At 43.8% G+C, this 16,136-nt stretch overlaps 1 protein-coding gene across 1 annotated transcript; it reads right to left on the bottom strand.

The window, feature by feature from the left end:
* Positions 1 to 2,265: 2,265 nt before the first annotated feature.
* Positions 2,266 to 15,867, bottom strand: LOC129631319 (cationic amino acid transporter 3-like). Its single transcript, XM_055552255.1, has 11 exons — positions 15,498 to 15,867; positions 14,368 to 14,526; positions 13,233 to 13,410; positions 12,916 to 13,028; positions 12,534 to 12,756; positions 12,223 to 12,362; positions 12,018 to 12,120; positions 3,264 to 3,463; positions 2,905 to 3,071; positions 2,525 to 2,633; positions 2,266 to 2,363 (listed from the first exon to the last, which is right to left on the bottom strand). Exons 1-11 carry the CDS (start codon positions 15,865 to 15,867, stop codon positions 2,266 to 2,268), a joined length of 1,860 nt encoding a protein of 619 aa, XP_055408230.1.
* Between the last annotated feature and the right edge of the window lie 269 nt (positions 15,868 to 16,136).

The raw sequence follows: 16,136 nt of genomic DNA, 5'->3' as shown, positions 1-16,136 counted from the left end.
AGTGGGCCTTAGGAAGCATCACTATGAACAAAGCTGGTGGAGGTGATGGAATTCCAGCTGAGCTATTTCTTCTCCACCAGTTCCTGGAAATTACCCTCCTCCTCTCTGTCTTGATGAATCTGACCACTCCAGATACTCAATTTAAGTGGAATCACAGAATATTTGTCCTTTCCTGTCAGGTTTATTTCACTTAGAAGAATGAGTTCATGAGGTTCCTTCATGTTGTAGTATGTGTTAGAATTTCCTTCCTTTTTAATGATAAATAATACTCTATTATTTGTGCTTGCCATATCGGTTCATCTATTTCTCAGTCAGTGGGCACATGGATTGCTCTCATGCTTTAGTTATTGCGAATAATGTTGCTGTGAACATGGGTGTACAAATATCTCTTCCAGAGTGTGCTTTCAGTTCTTCTGGGTATATCTTCAGAGGTAGAATTGCTGGATCATGGGGTTCTAAGATTTTTATCTGCTGGTGATGGAGAAAATGTTCACATATTGAGGGGAGGTCAAAATGGCTTATACATGGTTTAGCCTGAACTGTGTGTGAACCAAGGCTGCATTGTCCAACCCTCACAGCTCATCTACTTTAACCCCTGGGGTAAAGAAGATCTATTTTGAGGATAAGGATGAGTAACTCCCTTCTCATGGGCTTCTCAGGTGGCTCAGTGGTAAAGAATCTGCCGGCCAAGCAGAAGACACCAGTTTGATCCCTGCATCGGGAAGATTCCCTGGAAGAGAAAATAGCAACCCACTCCAGTATTCTTGCCTGGAGAATCCCATGGACAGGGGAGCCTGGCAGGCTACAGTCCATGGGGTCTCAAAGGGTGAGACTTGACTTTTAAACACACACACACCACTAAGACAGGCTTACTGATTGATTCTGAAAGAATTGAGAGAATCCTGGCTTTTTCAATTCTCAGAATAAAGAAATCTCTCAGGGGGTTTCCGACTAAGTAGACATGAGTTTGAAGAAACTCCAAGAGATAGTGAAGGACGGGGAAGCCTGACGAGCTGCAGTCCATGAGGTTGCAAAGAGTCTGACATGACTTGGCAATTGAACAACAACAACACGATTTTACAGAAATTCGGTACCTAGTTTTTTCCACATTGTCCAATCTCTCTGTGCCTTAATAAATTCTACCCAACCAGACCCATTGAACAAATGACAAAAGCCATAAAGATATAAATGCTTTAAAATATGCAATAGGTCAGGCTCCAGCATTAGGCCATCCTAAATATAAATTACCATTTTCACTCTTTGCTCTTGAAGATAGAAGATTCCCCCTGAGCATATTAACTCAGAGACATGGTGACCCATATGGACCCATTGGCTATTCTGCACCCGGAGTTAGATTTGTAACCAAATGCAGGTTCAGCCACTTGCTGCTCAACAGACAATAAATCACGGGGCAAGCTTTCATTGAGAAGAAAGATGCTTTATTCAAAAAAGTCAGTGATCTGAGGGAAAGGTTGACTTGCATCCATGAGAGATCTGCTCAGCCATGACCATCTTTAAATGGAAAAAAGTCTCAGCTAATCGTTAAGGCAGGAAGTCATGGTCATTTTTCCATTGCTGCAAGCCTGCTGACTTCCTATTATCTCCAGGACACTGTCTTGCTCGAGTGACCCACCTGCAACAAGAGATTGTCTTGCCCATGTGGTCCACCTGCATTTTAATAAGGGGAAGCTAGGGGAGGAAGCCAGTCATTCTTAAACCAATTTTTTTTTTTTTTTTTTTTTTTTTTTGCTACACCGTTGGGCATGCAGGGTTTTGTTCCACAACAAGAGGTCGAACCCATGCCCCCTGCACTGGGATCGTGGAGTATTAGCCACTGGAGTGCCAGGGAAGTTCCTGGAGTATAACTCTTCACATAATTCGTCCTCACCTGAGTTTTCTTCCAATGAGGCAGTCTCTGTGTTCTTCTTAAAAATAAGTACAAGAAGGTGCTTCTAATCTGTCCATAATAATTTATTTCTTCCTCTAGTTGCTGCTTACATTGTGGTACTTTGTGAAAATTCATCTTGCTGCACACTTATGAAACACCCATTTATAAGTATGCTTTTAAAAGTTTACCGAAAATTGCACAATGGTCCAGTCACTTTCTCCACAAGCAACAAATACAGGGCTTTAGATGCCTCCACCTTCACACTCCACCGAGGCTCACAGTGTCCCTTGCACCAGCAGATCCTCCAGGGCATGGAGGGATTCCATGCAGCATCTACTTCCTGTGGTTAAGATGACTCAACACCGGGGATGTTTTTGTCAAGAGTCTGGGAGGTGGAGGCTGGTGGCTGGTGGCTGTTGATGATTGTTCCCTGCCAGGCTGTGTTGGATCCCGTATCCAAAGTATATGAGAAATCCTAGTAGGGAAATGAGACGATAAGAAGGAAATGTAGGCGCTCACCTCACTTACAAATGCCCAGTAGACCTCCTATGGCATCTGATACAGTGTGGGGAGAAATCTTAGGAAGATGTTGGGTTCAGTCATTCAAAAACCTCTTTATCCCAGAAAGCAACTTACCAATGGCATTCCAGATGCCAAACAGGGCCCAGGTCCCAGAGGTCGTCTGCATCATCAGGTAAACATTCACAAAGATGCTGACCAGTGGGAGGACAGGCAGAGCAGGGACCTGTGGGCAGAGTCAGTTCATCACTGAACACAGCCCAGATGTCTGAAAGGGAGGCCCTACCCCACGTGGGTGGGAGACTCCTGTCCTCCTCAGGCTGTGCATTCAGTGCCTACTGAGATTGTGTATGCAAAGCCCTGAGTGTGAATCAGGGAAGAGTCCATTGGTTTCAGTAACTCTCCTCATTCCCTGTCCAGGAAAGGATATTTTGCCGTCAAAGGACACAGACTTCATTCACCCATAGTGGACACTTTGAACACATAAGCCCACTTACCCTGAATGGAAGAGGAGAGGGGTCCTGGGGCTGCCTCCAGATGATGACCGTGACCCCAGTGGTGAGCAGCAGCAGCAGCACAGCCACTGTTGTGAGCACGGGGTCTCCAGAGAACACCTGGCTGGGCCACTGGGCCAGGATCAGGCTCAGGATGGTCAGCAGAAGAACTGCAAGGATCAAGGAGAACAGGCTGGACCCAGAAAACAAAGACATCAGGACCTCGGGTAACATCTCTCCCTGAAACCACCAATATCAGGAAGGGCCATCATATCTGCAAGATTCCTCCACTGACAAAATACACACACTCAGTCCATCCTGTCAATTTCAAAATATGACCAAAGAGACTTCCCAGTGCTCACCAAGCAGGAAGGCACATCCATAGACAATCTGGGCAGATTTCTGGGTGGGGGTGGTGCTGACAGGCAACCACAGACTCTTTAGAGTCTTTGAGCTCCCTGCTTCAGGTTCAGAGTCCAAAGGATTTTCCTTGACTAGAGGCTTCATCTGAACTTTGTCTTCTGTATTCTCATTCTTGCTTAAATTCCAGTCTGGCTGGTACCTGAATTAGAGATATTATAGGAATATTAACAGCAGTCCCTACTCATTCAAAAACAGGCACCCTAATGCACCACTTTCCTGCCTTAAGCAGAGCAGGAGTTTAGAAGGCCGAAGGAGGTGGCCGGTGGGGGCTGGGGTGGTGAGGCCAAGAGGGCAGAGGAATAGGATGGGGAGACCCCTTTCTCCACCACAAATTCATTGAAAGAACATTTGAACGCTGAGAAAACTCCACAAAACAAATTCTGAACACTGGCAGAGGACATCAGCCACCCAGAAAAGCAACCCATTGTCTTCAAAAGGAGGTAGGACCAAATATAAAAGATAAAAAGAGAGACAAAATAGTTATGGACAGAGATCCATCCCAGGAAGGGATTCTTAAAAGCTAAGTTTCCAAACACCAGGAAACCCTCTCACCGATCTGTCTGTGGAGGAGTTTTGGAATCTCAGAGGGCAACAAAACCTGGAGGAAAAATATATAAAACCCATATGGTACATCCCTAATGGCAACACCCAGCGGAGAAGTACCCCAGATGCTTTCTTCCGTCACCAGCAAGCGGAGGGTGAATGGGGAGGAGCGGGCTGCATTGTTGAGGGTAAGGACCAGGCCTGAATGCCTTGAGGGCAATCTGAGGGAGCTAACGTGAGATAGTAACCTAAACTGTGGGATAGCCAGAGAGAGAGAGAGAGGGAAAAAGAGAGAGAGAGAACTATCCCGCGAAAAGTCCGAACCTAAGGCACTGCTGGCCTGCTCACAGAACAAAGGACTGAGTGAATACCAGAGGAGAGCTAGCTGGCTGCGGACCCGGCCATCCCCAGCTGGAGGCAGGTGGGGGGCATCCAGAGCCGGAAAGAGGCCATCTCAGCCCCAGAGAGGGCATCCCCTACCAAACTGAGAACAGGCTTCCAGTTTCTAACCAAGACTTCCTGAGGTTCTCGGAGGTTAACATCCGCTGGGAGGGTCACAGCCAGAAATCAGCTCCCCAGAAAAGACACACTGCACACCGGAGACGGGCGTGCCCCAGAAACCAAGCGGCTGGGACCCGGGAGGTGCTAAGATGCACTGCACCTTAGGAGAGAGCGCTCACCAAGCACCTGGTCGCCTGAGCTGCTCTGATCACGGAAGCGTACAAAACGCAGGACCAACCGAGTCTGTGCCTTTGCGGAGTACCTGAGAACCTGAACCTGAGCAGCTTAGACCTGGAAAGTGCATGCAACCCAGGGCCCGCTCCCTGCACAGCAACCTGAAGCCTGAGCAGTGTAGACTGGGAAAGCACACACGCCGTGAGCAGGGGCAAACCCAGTGTGGCTGGGACACTGTGAGCACTCCCCACACACACCAGTGATATTTGTTTGCAGTGTTCCTCCTTCCCCACAGCACGACTGAACAAGTGAGCCTAAACAAGAGACCACCTTTGCTCCCTTGTGTCAGGTCGGAAATTAGACACTGAAGAGACCTGCAAACAGAAGAAGCCAAATAAACACAGGGAACCACTTTGGAAGTGACAGGTGCAACAGATTAAAATCCCTGTCGTTAACACCGACTACACTGGAAGGGGCCTATACATCTTGAGAAGTATAAGCTGGAACAAGGAACTATCTGGAACTGAACTGACCCCACACTGCCCACAACAGCTCCAGAGAAACTCCTAGATATATTTTTACTATTACTATTATCTTTTTTTTATTTAAAATTTTTTCCCTTTTTTAAATTCCTCTATTACTCCTTTAATTTTTATTTTTATAACCAACTATTACATTGCAAAAAAAAAAAAAAGACCCTATTTTTAAAGCAAACTTCATATATATTTCTAATACATTTTGTGATTTTTTAAAAATAATATTGTATTTTTGAGAGTCTAACCTCTACTCTAGATTTTTAATCTTTGCTTTATGGTATTTGTTACCAATTTTGTACATTTAAGAATCCAATATTCAGTACTCATTTTTATTTAGCAGTGTGATTACTGGCTTGATTACTCTCTTCCCCTTTTGACTCTCCTTTTTCTCCCCCAGGTCACCTCTAACTCCTCTCTCCAGTTTCTCTCCTCAACCGAACTCTGTAAATCTCTGTGTGTGTTCCAGGCTGTTGAGAACACTTAGGGAACAGAATACGGCCTAGATATATCTTTCTCCTTTTGATTCCCTCCTTTCTCCTCCTGCTCACCTCTATTTCCTTCCTCCCTCTCCTCTTCTATATGTAACTCCATGAACCTCTCTGAGGGTTCCAGACTGTGGAGACCACATAGGGAATTGATTACTGGCTAGATTACTCTCTCCCCTTCTGATTCCCCCTCTTCTCCTTCTTGTCACCTCTATCTCCTTCCTCCCTCTTCTCTTCTCTGTGTAACTCTGGGAACCTCTCTGAGGGTTCCAGACTGTGGACAGCACATAGGAAATTGTTTACTGGCTAGCTTGCTCTCTCCCCTTTTAATTCCCCTTCTTCTCCTCTTGGTCACCTCTATCTCCGTCCTCCCTCTTCTCTTCTCCATGTAACTCTGTGAACCTCTCTGGGTGTCCCTCACTGTGGAGAATGTTTTCACCATTAACCTAGAAGTTTTATCATCAGTGCTGTATGGATGGAGAAGTATTGAGGCTACTGTAAGTATAAGACTGAAAACCAGAGGCAGGAGGCTAAAGCCCCAAACCTGAGAACACCAGAGAACTCCTGACTCCAGGGAACATTCATTGGTAAGAGATCATCCCAAAACCTCCATACCTACACTGAAACCAAGCACCACCCAAGAGCCAATAAGTTCCAGAGCAAGCCATACCATGCATATTCTCCAGCAATGCAGGAACATAGCCCTGAGCATCAGTATACAGGCTGCCCAAAGTCACACCAAACCCATAGACATCTCAAAACTCACCACTGGATACTTCATTACACTCCAGACAGAAGAAATCCAGCTCCACCCACCAGAACACCAACACAAGCTTCCCTAACCAGGAAACATTGACAAGCTGCCCGTCCAACCCTACCCACAGAGAGGCACCTCCACAATAAAGAGGAACAACAAACTGCCAGAATACAGAAAGGCCACTGCAAACACAGCAATCTAAATAAGGTGAAAAGGCAGAGAAATACTCAGCAGGTAAAGGAACATGATAAAAGCCCACCAAACCAAACCAAAGAGGAGGAAATAGGGAGTCTACCTGAAAAAGAATTCAGAAAAGTGATAGTAAAAATGAACCAAAATCTTGAAAACAAAATGGCGTTACAGATAAGTAGCCTGGAGACAGGATTGAGAAGATGCAAGAAATGTTGAACAAGGACCTAAAAGAAATATAAAAGAGTCAACCAATAAAGAATAATGCAATAAATGAGATTAAAAACAACTCTGGAGGGAACCAACAGTAGTTTAACGGAGGCAGAAGATAGGATAAGTGAGGTAGAAGATAGAATAGTAGAAATAAATGAAGCACAGAGGAAAAAAGAATTAAAAGAAATGAGGACAACCTCAGGGACCTCTGGGACAATGTGAAACTCCCCAACATTCGAATGATGGGAGTCCCAGAAGAAAAAGACAAAAAGAAAGGCCGTGAGAAAATACTTAAAGAGATAATAGTTGAAAACTTCCCTAAAATGGAGAAAGAAATAGTCACTCAAGTCCAAGAAACCCAGAGAGTCTCAAACAGGATAAACCCAAGGCAAAACACCCCAAGACACATATTAGTCAAATTAACAAAGATCAAACACAAAAAATAAATATCAAAAGCAGCAAGGAAAAAACAACAAATAACACACAAGGGGATTCCCATAACAATAATGGCTGATCTTTCAATAGAAACTCTTCAGGCCAGAAGGGAATGGCAGAGCATACTTAAACTGATGAAAGAGAAAAACCTACAACCCAAATGACTGTACCCAGTAAGGATTTCATTCAGATTTGAAGGATAAATCAAAAGCTTTACAGACAAGCAAAAGCTGAGAAATTCAGCACCACCAAACCAGCTCTTCAACAAATCCTAAAGGATCTTCTCTAGACGGGAAACACAGAAACGGTTTATAAACTCAAGCCCAAAACAACAAAGTAAATGGCAACGGGATCATAATTATCAATAATTACCCTAAATGTAAATGGGTTGAATGCCCCAGCCAAAAGACAAAGACTGGCTGAATGGATACAAAAAGAAGACCCCTATATATGCTGTCTACAATAGACACACCTAAAAACAAGGGACACATACAGGCTGAAAGCGAAGGGCTGGAAAAAGATATTTCACGTAAATGGAAACCAACAACAACAACAAAAAAAACAGGAGTAGTGATATTCATATCAGATAAAAAAGACTTTAAAAAAAGGCTGTGAAAAGAGACAAAGAAGGACACTACATAATGATCAAAGGATCAATGCAAGAAGAAGATATAACAGTTATAAATATATATGCATCCAACATAGGCTCACCGCAATATGTAACACAAATTCTAACAAGCATGAAAGGGGAAATTAACAGTAACACAATAATAGTGGGAGGCCTCAATACCCCACTCACACCTATGGATAGATCAACTAAACAGAAAATTAACAAGGAAACACAGACTTAAATAACACAATGGACTAGTTAGGCCTAATTGATATCTATAGGACATTTCACCCCAAAACAATGAATTTCACCCTTTTCTCAAGTTGACACGGAACCTTCTTGAGGATAGATCACCTCCTGGGCAATAAATCTAGCCCTGGTAAATTCAAAAAAATTGAAATCATTCTACGCATCTTTTTCTGACCACAATATAGTAAGATCAGATGTCAATTACAGGAAAAAAAAATTTTTTTTAAATTCCAACATATAGAGGCTAAACAATACACTTCTGAATAACCAACAAATCATAGAAAAAATAAAAAAGAAATCAAATATGCATAGAAATGAATGAAAATGAAATCACAACAACCCAAAACCTATGGGACACTGTAAAAGCAGTGCTAAGGGGGAAGGGTCATAGCAATACAGGCTCACCTCAAGACACAAGAAAAAAGTCAAATAAATAACCTAACTCTACACCTAAAGCAACTAGAAAAGGAAGAAATTAAGAACTCCAGGGTTAGTAGAATGAAAGACATCTTAAAAATTAGGGCAGAAATAAATGCAAAAGAAACAAAGGAGATCATAGCCAAAATCAACAAAGCTAAAAGCTGCTTCTTTGAGAAGATAAATACCATTGACAAAACATTAGCCAGACTCATCAAGAAACAAAGGGAGAAGAATCAAATCAACACAATTAGAAATGAAAATGGAGAAATCGTTACAGACAATACAGAAATACAAAGGATCATAAGAGACTACTATCAGCAACTATATACTAATAAGATGGACAGCATGGAAGAAATGGGCAAATTCTTAGAAAAGTATAACTTTCCAAAAGTGAACCAGAAAGAAATAGAAAATCTTAACAGACCCATCACAAGCACGGAAATCGAAACTGTAATCAGAAATCTTCCAGCAAACAGAAGACCAGATGGCTTCACAGCTGAATTCTACCAAAAATTTAAAGAAGAGCTAACACCTATCCTTGGAGAAGGCAATGGCACCCCACTCCAGTACTCTTGCCTGGAAAATCCCATGGACAGAGAAGCCTGGTAGGCTGAAATCCATGGGGTCGCTAAGAGTCGGCACGACTGAGCGACTTCACTTTCACTTTTCACTTTCATTCATTGAAGAAGGAAATGGCAACCCACTCCAGTATTCTTGCCTGGAGAATCCCAGGGACAGAGGAGCCTAGTGGGCTGTCGTCTATGGGTTGCACAGAGTTGGACACGACTGAAGTGACTTAGCAGCAGCAGAAGCAGCAGCAACACCAATCCTTCTCAAACTCTTCCAGAAAATTGCAGAGGAAGGTAAACTGCCAAAGTCATTCTATGAGGCCAATATCACCCTAATACCAAAACCAGACAGAGATGCCACAAAAAAAGAAAACTGCATGCCAATATCACTGATGAACATAGATGTAAAAATCCTTAACAAAATCCTAGCAAACAGAATCTAACAACATATTTAAAAGATCATACATCATGACCAAGTGGGCTTTATCCCAAGAATGCAAGGATTCTTTAATATCCACAAATCAATCAATGTAATACACCACATTAACAAATTAAAAGATAAAAAACATATGATTCTCTCAACAGATGCAGAGAAAGCCTTTGACAAAATTCAACATCCATTTATGATTAAAAAAAAAAAAAAACTCTCCAGAAAACAGGAAGAGAAGGTGCATACCTCAACATAATAAAAGCTATATATGACAAACCCAGAGCAAACATTATCCTCAAGGGGGAAAAATTAAAAGCATTTCCCCTAAAGTCCGGAACAAGGCAAGGGTGCCCATTCTCACCACTACTATTCAACATAGTTTTGGAAGTTTTGGCCAAGGCAATCAGAGCAAAAAAAGAAATAAAAGAAATCCAGACTGGAAAAGAAGAATTAAAACTCTCACTGTTTGCGTATGACATGATCCTCCACATAGAAAACCCTAAAGACTCTACCAGAAAATTACTGGAGCTAATCAATGACTATAGTAAAGTTGCAGGATATAAAATTAACACACAGAAATCCCTTGCATTCCTATACACTAACAATGAGAAAACAGAAAGAGAAATTAAGGAAACAATTCCATTCACCATTGCAACGAAAAGAATAAAATACTTAGGAATGTATCTACCTAAAGAAACAAAAGACCTATATATAGAAAACCATAAAACACCGATGAAAGAAATCAAAGAGGACATAAATAGATGGAGAAATATACCATGTTCATGGATTGGAAGAATCAATATATGAGTATACTACCCAAAGCAATCTAGAGATTCAATGCAATCACTATCAAGCTACCAACAGTTATTTCACAGAACCAGAACAAATAATTTCACAATTTGTATGGAAATACAAAAACCTCGAATAGCCAAAGCAATTCTCAGAAAGAAGAATGGAACTGGAGGAATGAACCTGCCTGACATCAGACTATACTACAAAGCCACAGTCGTCAAGACAGTATGGTACTGGCACAAAGACAGAAATATAGATCAATGGAACAAAATGGAAAGCCCAGAGATAAATCCACACACCTATGGAAAGCTTATCTTTGACAAAGGAGGCAAGAATATACAATGGAGAAAAGACGATCTCTTTAACAAGTGGTGCTGGGAAAACTGGTCAACCACTAGTAAAAATGAAATTAGAACATTTTCTAACACCATACACAAAAATAAACTCAAAATGGATTAAATATCTAAATGTAAGACTAGAAAATATAAAACTCCTAGAGGAAAACATAGACAAAACACTTTCCGACATAAATCACAGCAGGATCCTCTATGACTCACCTCCCAAAGTAATGGAAATAAAAGGAAAAATAAACTTAATTAAACTGAAAGGTTTTTGCACAACAAAGGAAACCATAAGCAAGGTGAAAAGACAGCCTTCAGAACTGGAGAAAAGAATAGCAAACAAAGGAACTGACAAAGAATTAATCTCAAAAAATGTACAAGCAGCTCCTGCAGCTCAATTCCAGAAAAATAAACGGCCCAATCAAAAAATGGGTCAAAAAACTAAACAGACATTTCTCCAAAGAAGACATACAGATGGCTAACAAACACATGAAAAGATGCTCAACATCACTCATTATCAGAGAAATGCAAATCAAAACCACAATGAGGTACGAACTCACGCTGGTCAGAATGGCTGCTATCCAAAAATCCACAAACAAAAAGGGTGTGGAGAAAAGGGAACCCTCTTACACTGTTGGTGGGAATGCAAACTAGTACAGCTACTATGGAGAACAGTGTGGAGATTCCTTAAAACCCTGGAAATTGAACTGCCATAGGACCCAGCAATCCCACTGCTGGGCATACACACTGAGGAAACCAGAATTGAAAGAGACACGTATACCCCAATGTTCATCACAACACTGTTTATAAGAGCCAGGACATGGAAGCAACCTAGATGTCCATCAGCAGACAAATGCATAAGAATGCTGTGGTACATATACACAATGGAATATTACGCAGCCACTAAAAAGAATACATTTGAATCACTTCTAATGAGGTGGATGAAGCTGGAGCCTATTATAGAGTGAAGTAAGGCAGAAAGAAAAACCCCAATACAGTATACTAATACATATATATGGAATTTAGAAAGATGGTAACGATAACCCTATATGAGAGACAGCAAAAGAGACACAGATGTATAGCAGAGTCTTTTGGACTCTGTGGGAGAAGACGAGAGTGGGATGATCTGAGAGAATAGCATTGAAACACGTACATTATCATATGTGAAACAGATCACCAGTCCAGGTTCGATGCATGAGATAGGGTGCTCAGGGCTGGTGCACTGAAATGACCCAGAGGGATGGGATGGGGCGGGAGGTGGGAGGGGTGTTCAGGATAGGGAATACGTGTTAACTCATGACTGATTTATGTCAATGTATGGCAAAAACCACCCCAATATTGTAAAGTAATTAGCCTCCAATTAAAAAAAAAAAAATACTTGAAGATGATGAACTGCCATTGAGTCTTTAGGAACGTAAGTGCCCCAGTCAGGGTGCAGTGGAATCTCACCTGAGGACAAGGACAAAAAACGCCACCAAGGAGTAAACCAGCAGGTGTCCAATCGACATGAGGTCCACCAGATTACTGAACTCAAAGAGCAATGCCATGATCCCTAGAATGAGGGCACAAATGAGGTGGGGGTCGGCAGTGAGAAACCACTGGACATACCCAGATAAGGAACGGGATCAAAGGAGGAGTGGGTTCTGTTGCTCACCTGCAAGAATTCCAGAGGACACGGTGGCCATGATGGGGGTCTTCATGCAGGCATGGGTCCGGGCAAGTCCTCGGAATAGGAGCCCGTCCTCTGCCATTTCTTGGATCACCTGAGGCACGGGGAACAAGGAGCTCTGCAGTCTGGAAGGGACGGTGGGAACACGGGTGGGGATGTTGAGAAGGAGGAGAGACCAGGGCTCTGGCTCTCTAGTCTACATGGGGTAAGGGGTCTTTCCCTCTCTTGTCTCAATCCCCAGGGCTGAAACACCTGAGCATCTGAACAGTTCATGGAGAGAAGGCCTTGATACTGACCTGTATAAAAGAAAACAGAGGATGCCAACAGCCACGACATATCTGGCAGGGCCCCACCCAACATGGAGGAAAGCCTGCGGAAAGGGGCTGTCAGGCTGAATCTGGTAGTAGGGCACCATGAGGGTGAGAGTCGCCGAGACACCAAAATATGCCAAAAAGCAGATGAAGACCGTGGACATGATGCTGATGGGGATGGAGCGATGAGGATTTGGGGCTTCTTCCCCTGCAGGGTGGGTGAACATCTCGGGTTAGGAAAACACTGATGGCACAGCACAAAATCCACTTTCCTCTTGAACTTTCAAAAGGTTTTCAAAATCTTCTATCAACCCCTATGCCCAAGGGCAGCCCAATCCCCTGATGGGACACACAATGACCCAGTTACCTTTAGTGACAATGTCATCAAAACCCACAAACGAGTAGAAACATAGAGCTGCTCCATGGAGAATTCCATCATAGTTGAAGGGCACAAACCCTCCAGAACCCAGAGGGCCCAAGCTACAGTGAGAGAAGAGGCAAGAAAGACCATGAGAGAGGTGCATTCAGTCATCTCTACAGGACTTCACAGTTAATGTCACAAGCCCTGGGCTCCAGGACCTCGTTATCCAGATCCACCAGCCCAGATCTCTTTAGTCCCCGCCAGATTCCCAGCTTTGCACCAGTACCAACAAGCATGACGAGGACCAGGAGCACCCTCCTGACCTATAGATGTCACCGGATTCAGACGTGTTCAATGTGTAGTCCTGTTCCGTGAGCTTCCAGTTGTGCAGGTCTCCCTTAATGAAGCCAGAGACGATGATGAAGCTGAGAACCAAAAGGTTGATGCCTGTGGATATTTTTCCAACCAGGACTGACTCACGAGCTCCCAGAACCAGTACTCCTGTGGGAAAGATGGAATATGAGACAGTCCAAGATAGCCAAATCAAATCCATAGACATAGAAAGCAGACTAGTAGTTGCCAGAGGTTAGGGGGCTGTGAGATTAATATGGATAGTCTGTCTTTGCTCGCTGGGTACTGGGTTTCATTTTGCTATGATGAAAATGTTTGAAGCTAGATGAAGGTGATTGTTATATGTCTTGAATGCCCTAAGTACCACTAAATTGCATATTTTAACATGGTTAGTTTCTTACTTTGGCCATTATCATATAATATGGGCTCAGTCACTCAGTCGTGTCTGACCCCTTGACCCATGGACTGTGGCCTGCCAGGCTCCTCTGTCCATGGAATTTTCCAGGCAAGATTACTGGAGTGGGTTGCCATTTCCTACTCCAGTCACATAATATACACATCTATCAAAGCATCATGATGCTCACCTTCAGTTTACATAATGTTGTATGTCAATTATATATCAATAAGGCTAAGGAAAAATAATAAAATGGCTAATTTTATGCTATGTTAATTTCCTCCCAATTGAAAAAAGTCTCAGTAGAGAGGAAGAAACTTGTCACTCTAAGTAAATGATTCTCAGCTGGGGGTGATTTGGGTCCCCAAGAGACATTTGGCAATGTCTGGAGACATCCCGATTGTCACAATTTGGGAAATATGAATCACAGGTTTTTAGTGAATGAAGTCCAAAGGTGCTAGACACCTGACAGTGGTTGATTAAGAAAATCCTGCAGCGCCTGCATCAGCCCCCAACACGAAAGGCTGTTTCAGCCTGGAAGGTCAGTAATGCCAAGGGTGGGAAACAATGCTCTACATCTTGACTTCTTGCTTTCGTATCACAGACCCTAATTTCTAGTTCCCACAGTTCCTCCACCTCACAGCTTTCCCACCCTAGTTCCCCCACCGCCCCACATCCCAGTCTTCCCATCCTAACTTGGATCCCTGTCTCACCTGTGAGCAACAGCACCAGGGACAGGGCGACAAAGTCTGGATACTTGGTCAGATAGTAGGGCATATATGGAGAGAAAGTTCCCTCTAAGGCCTGAAAGATGTGGTTTCCAATCAGGCTGTCGAAGGCGATGCTCCAGGCCCTGGCCACGCTGCCTGTGACTGCAGCAGAATGAGAAGGAACATTCATTGACAAATATAAATTGGACCCCCATATAAACCAAGACCCCTTCATGGATCACAGCCTTGTCATGGTGAAGGGCTAGCATAGCTCAATAAAACTATGAGCCATGCCATGCAGGACCACTCAAGATGGACGGGTCACAGTGAAGAGTTCTGACAAAACATGGGCCACTGGAGAAGGAAATGGCAACCCAGTCCAGTATTCTTGCCAGGAGGACCCCATGGACAGCATGAAAAGGCAGAAAGTTATGACGCCCAAAGAGGAGCCCCCCAGGTCAGAAGGTGTCTAACATGGGAAAGATTGAAGGTAAAAGAAGAAGGGAGTGGCAGAGGATGAGATGGTTGGACAGCATCACTGACTCAGTGAACATGAGTTTGAGCAAACTCCAGGAGATAGTGGAGGACAGAGGAGCCTGGTGTGCTGCAGCCCATGGGGTTGCAAAGACTTGGACACAGTTTAGTGATGGAACAACAACAAATATACAAAGTCATGTATGTTGGGAAAAAAATACAAAATACCAAATCTCAGAGAGCTTCTTTTCATGGGGTGGGGGAAATAGACCCAGATAATTCTAAAACAGATGAACTATTTAAATGTTAGTGGGAGATCAAAGGAGCAAGAGGTCTGGGCGATAAGGATTAAAATTTTAGTTCAAATGCTAATGGAAACTCTATGAAGGCAACTGCTAAGCAGAGACTTCAGTATGGTGAGGGATAAGCCTTAGGGCCATGCCTCCCTACAGTGCCCTTTCCTCTGGATTCTTGGTCCATCATTTAAGGACAGCAGGGGAGAGCTGAGAAGAATGAAGTTGTGGACTTTTCCTGATGTTATTTCCCTCCTCTCCTCACAGTGTGGATGACACAGTTCTCATGCACGACCGAAGACCCAAACGCCTGCTCCTGGTCTCCGGAACTTCAGGCCCACACCTACCCCCCACCCATCCCCTCACCAACGACATAGGACAGTATGAGGTTCCAGGCAGTGACGAAAGCCCACAGTTCTCCCACACTGATGTAGCTGTAGAGATACGCAGAACCGGTCCATGAGACACGTGTCCCAAACTCGGCATAGCAGAGCCCAGACAACACAGAAGACACAGCAGCCACCAAGAAGGAGATGACAATCGCTGGTCCAGCGATGAACATGGCCACTTCTCCCACCAGGATGTACACGCCGGCCCCCAGGGTGCTGGCCACACCGAAGGCCACCAGCTTCACGGTGTTCAGAGGAGCCGCGGGACTCTCAGAATCCTCGGTGGACTCTAGGGGCCGCCTGCGGACCAGCTTCTGACTAAAGTGGTGGAGATCCTGACACCGCATCCTGGATGGAGTTGAGGAGCCGTGATCTGCTGAGGAAACAAGACACAAAGCCATCAGCGAGGTCCACCCACCCTTGGCCCTGGGAGTCCAATTCCATGGAGCAGCAGAGCGATGAGGGGCAGGTGGTAAAAGGACACTTGGGACAAGGTCTCCATCTCTGAGCTTTGGTTTCTTCAAACACAAAGAAATCTTCTCACATGTTTCAAAGTTACTGGAAAGGCTTTTTAAAGAGAAGTGAGGTGGAGAGGATTAGATCTCCCCCAAAATGT

This window comes from Bubalus kerabau, chromosome 17 (genome assembly GCF_029407905.1).
Source record: "Bubalus kerabau isolate K-KA32 ecotype Philippines breed swamp buffalo chromosome 17, PCC_UOA_SB_1v2, whole genome shotgun sequence".
Taxonomy (NCBI): Eukaryota; Metazoa; Chordata; class Mammalia; order Artiodactyla; family Bovidae; genus Bubalus; species Bubalus kerabau.
The sequence above is the reverse complement of the archived record's forward strand: the minus strand, read 5'-3'. Positions and strand labels throughout refer to the sequence as shown.

Excerpts from the sequence above, each read along its gene's own strand:
- LOC129631319 (XM_055552255.1), bottom strand. The coding sequence starts at position 15,867 with ATGCGGTGTCAGGATCTCCACCACTTTAGTCAGAAGCTGGTCCGCAGG. Across the intron at positions 13,411-14,367 it reads CCTGGTGCTGTTGCTCACAG|GAGTACTGGTTCTGGGAGCT; the intron begins GTGAGACAGGGA and ends TCTTTCCCACAG. Across the intron at positions 13,029-13,232 it reads GAATCCGGTGACATCTATAG|CTTGGGCCCTCTGGGTTCTG; the intron begins GTCAGGAGGGTG and ends CTCTCACTGTAG.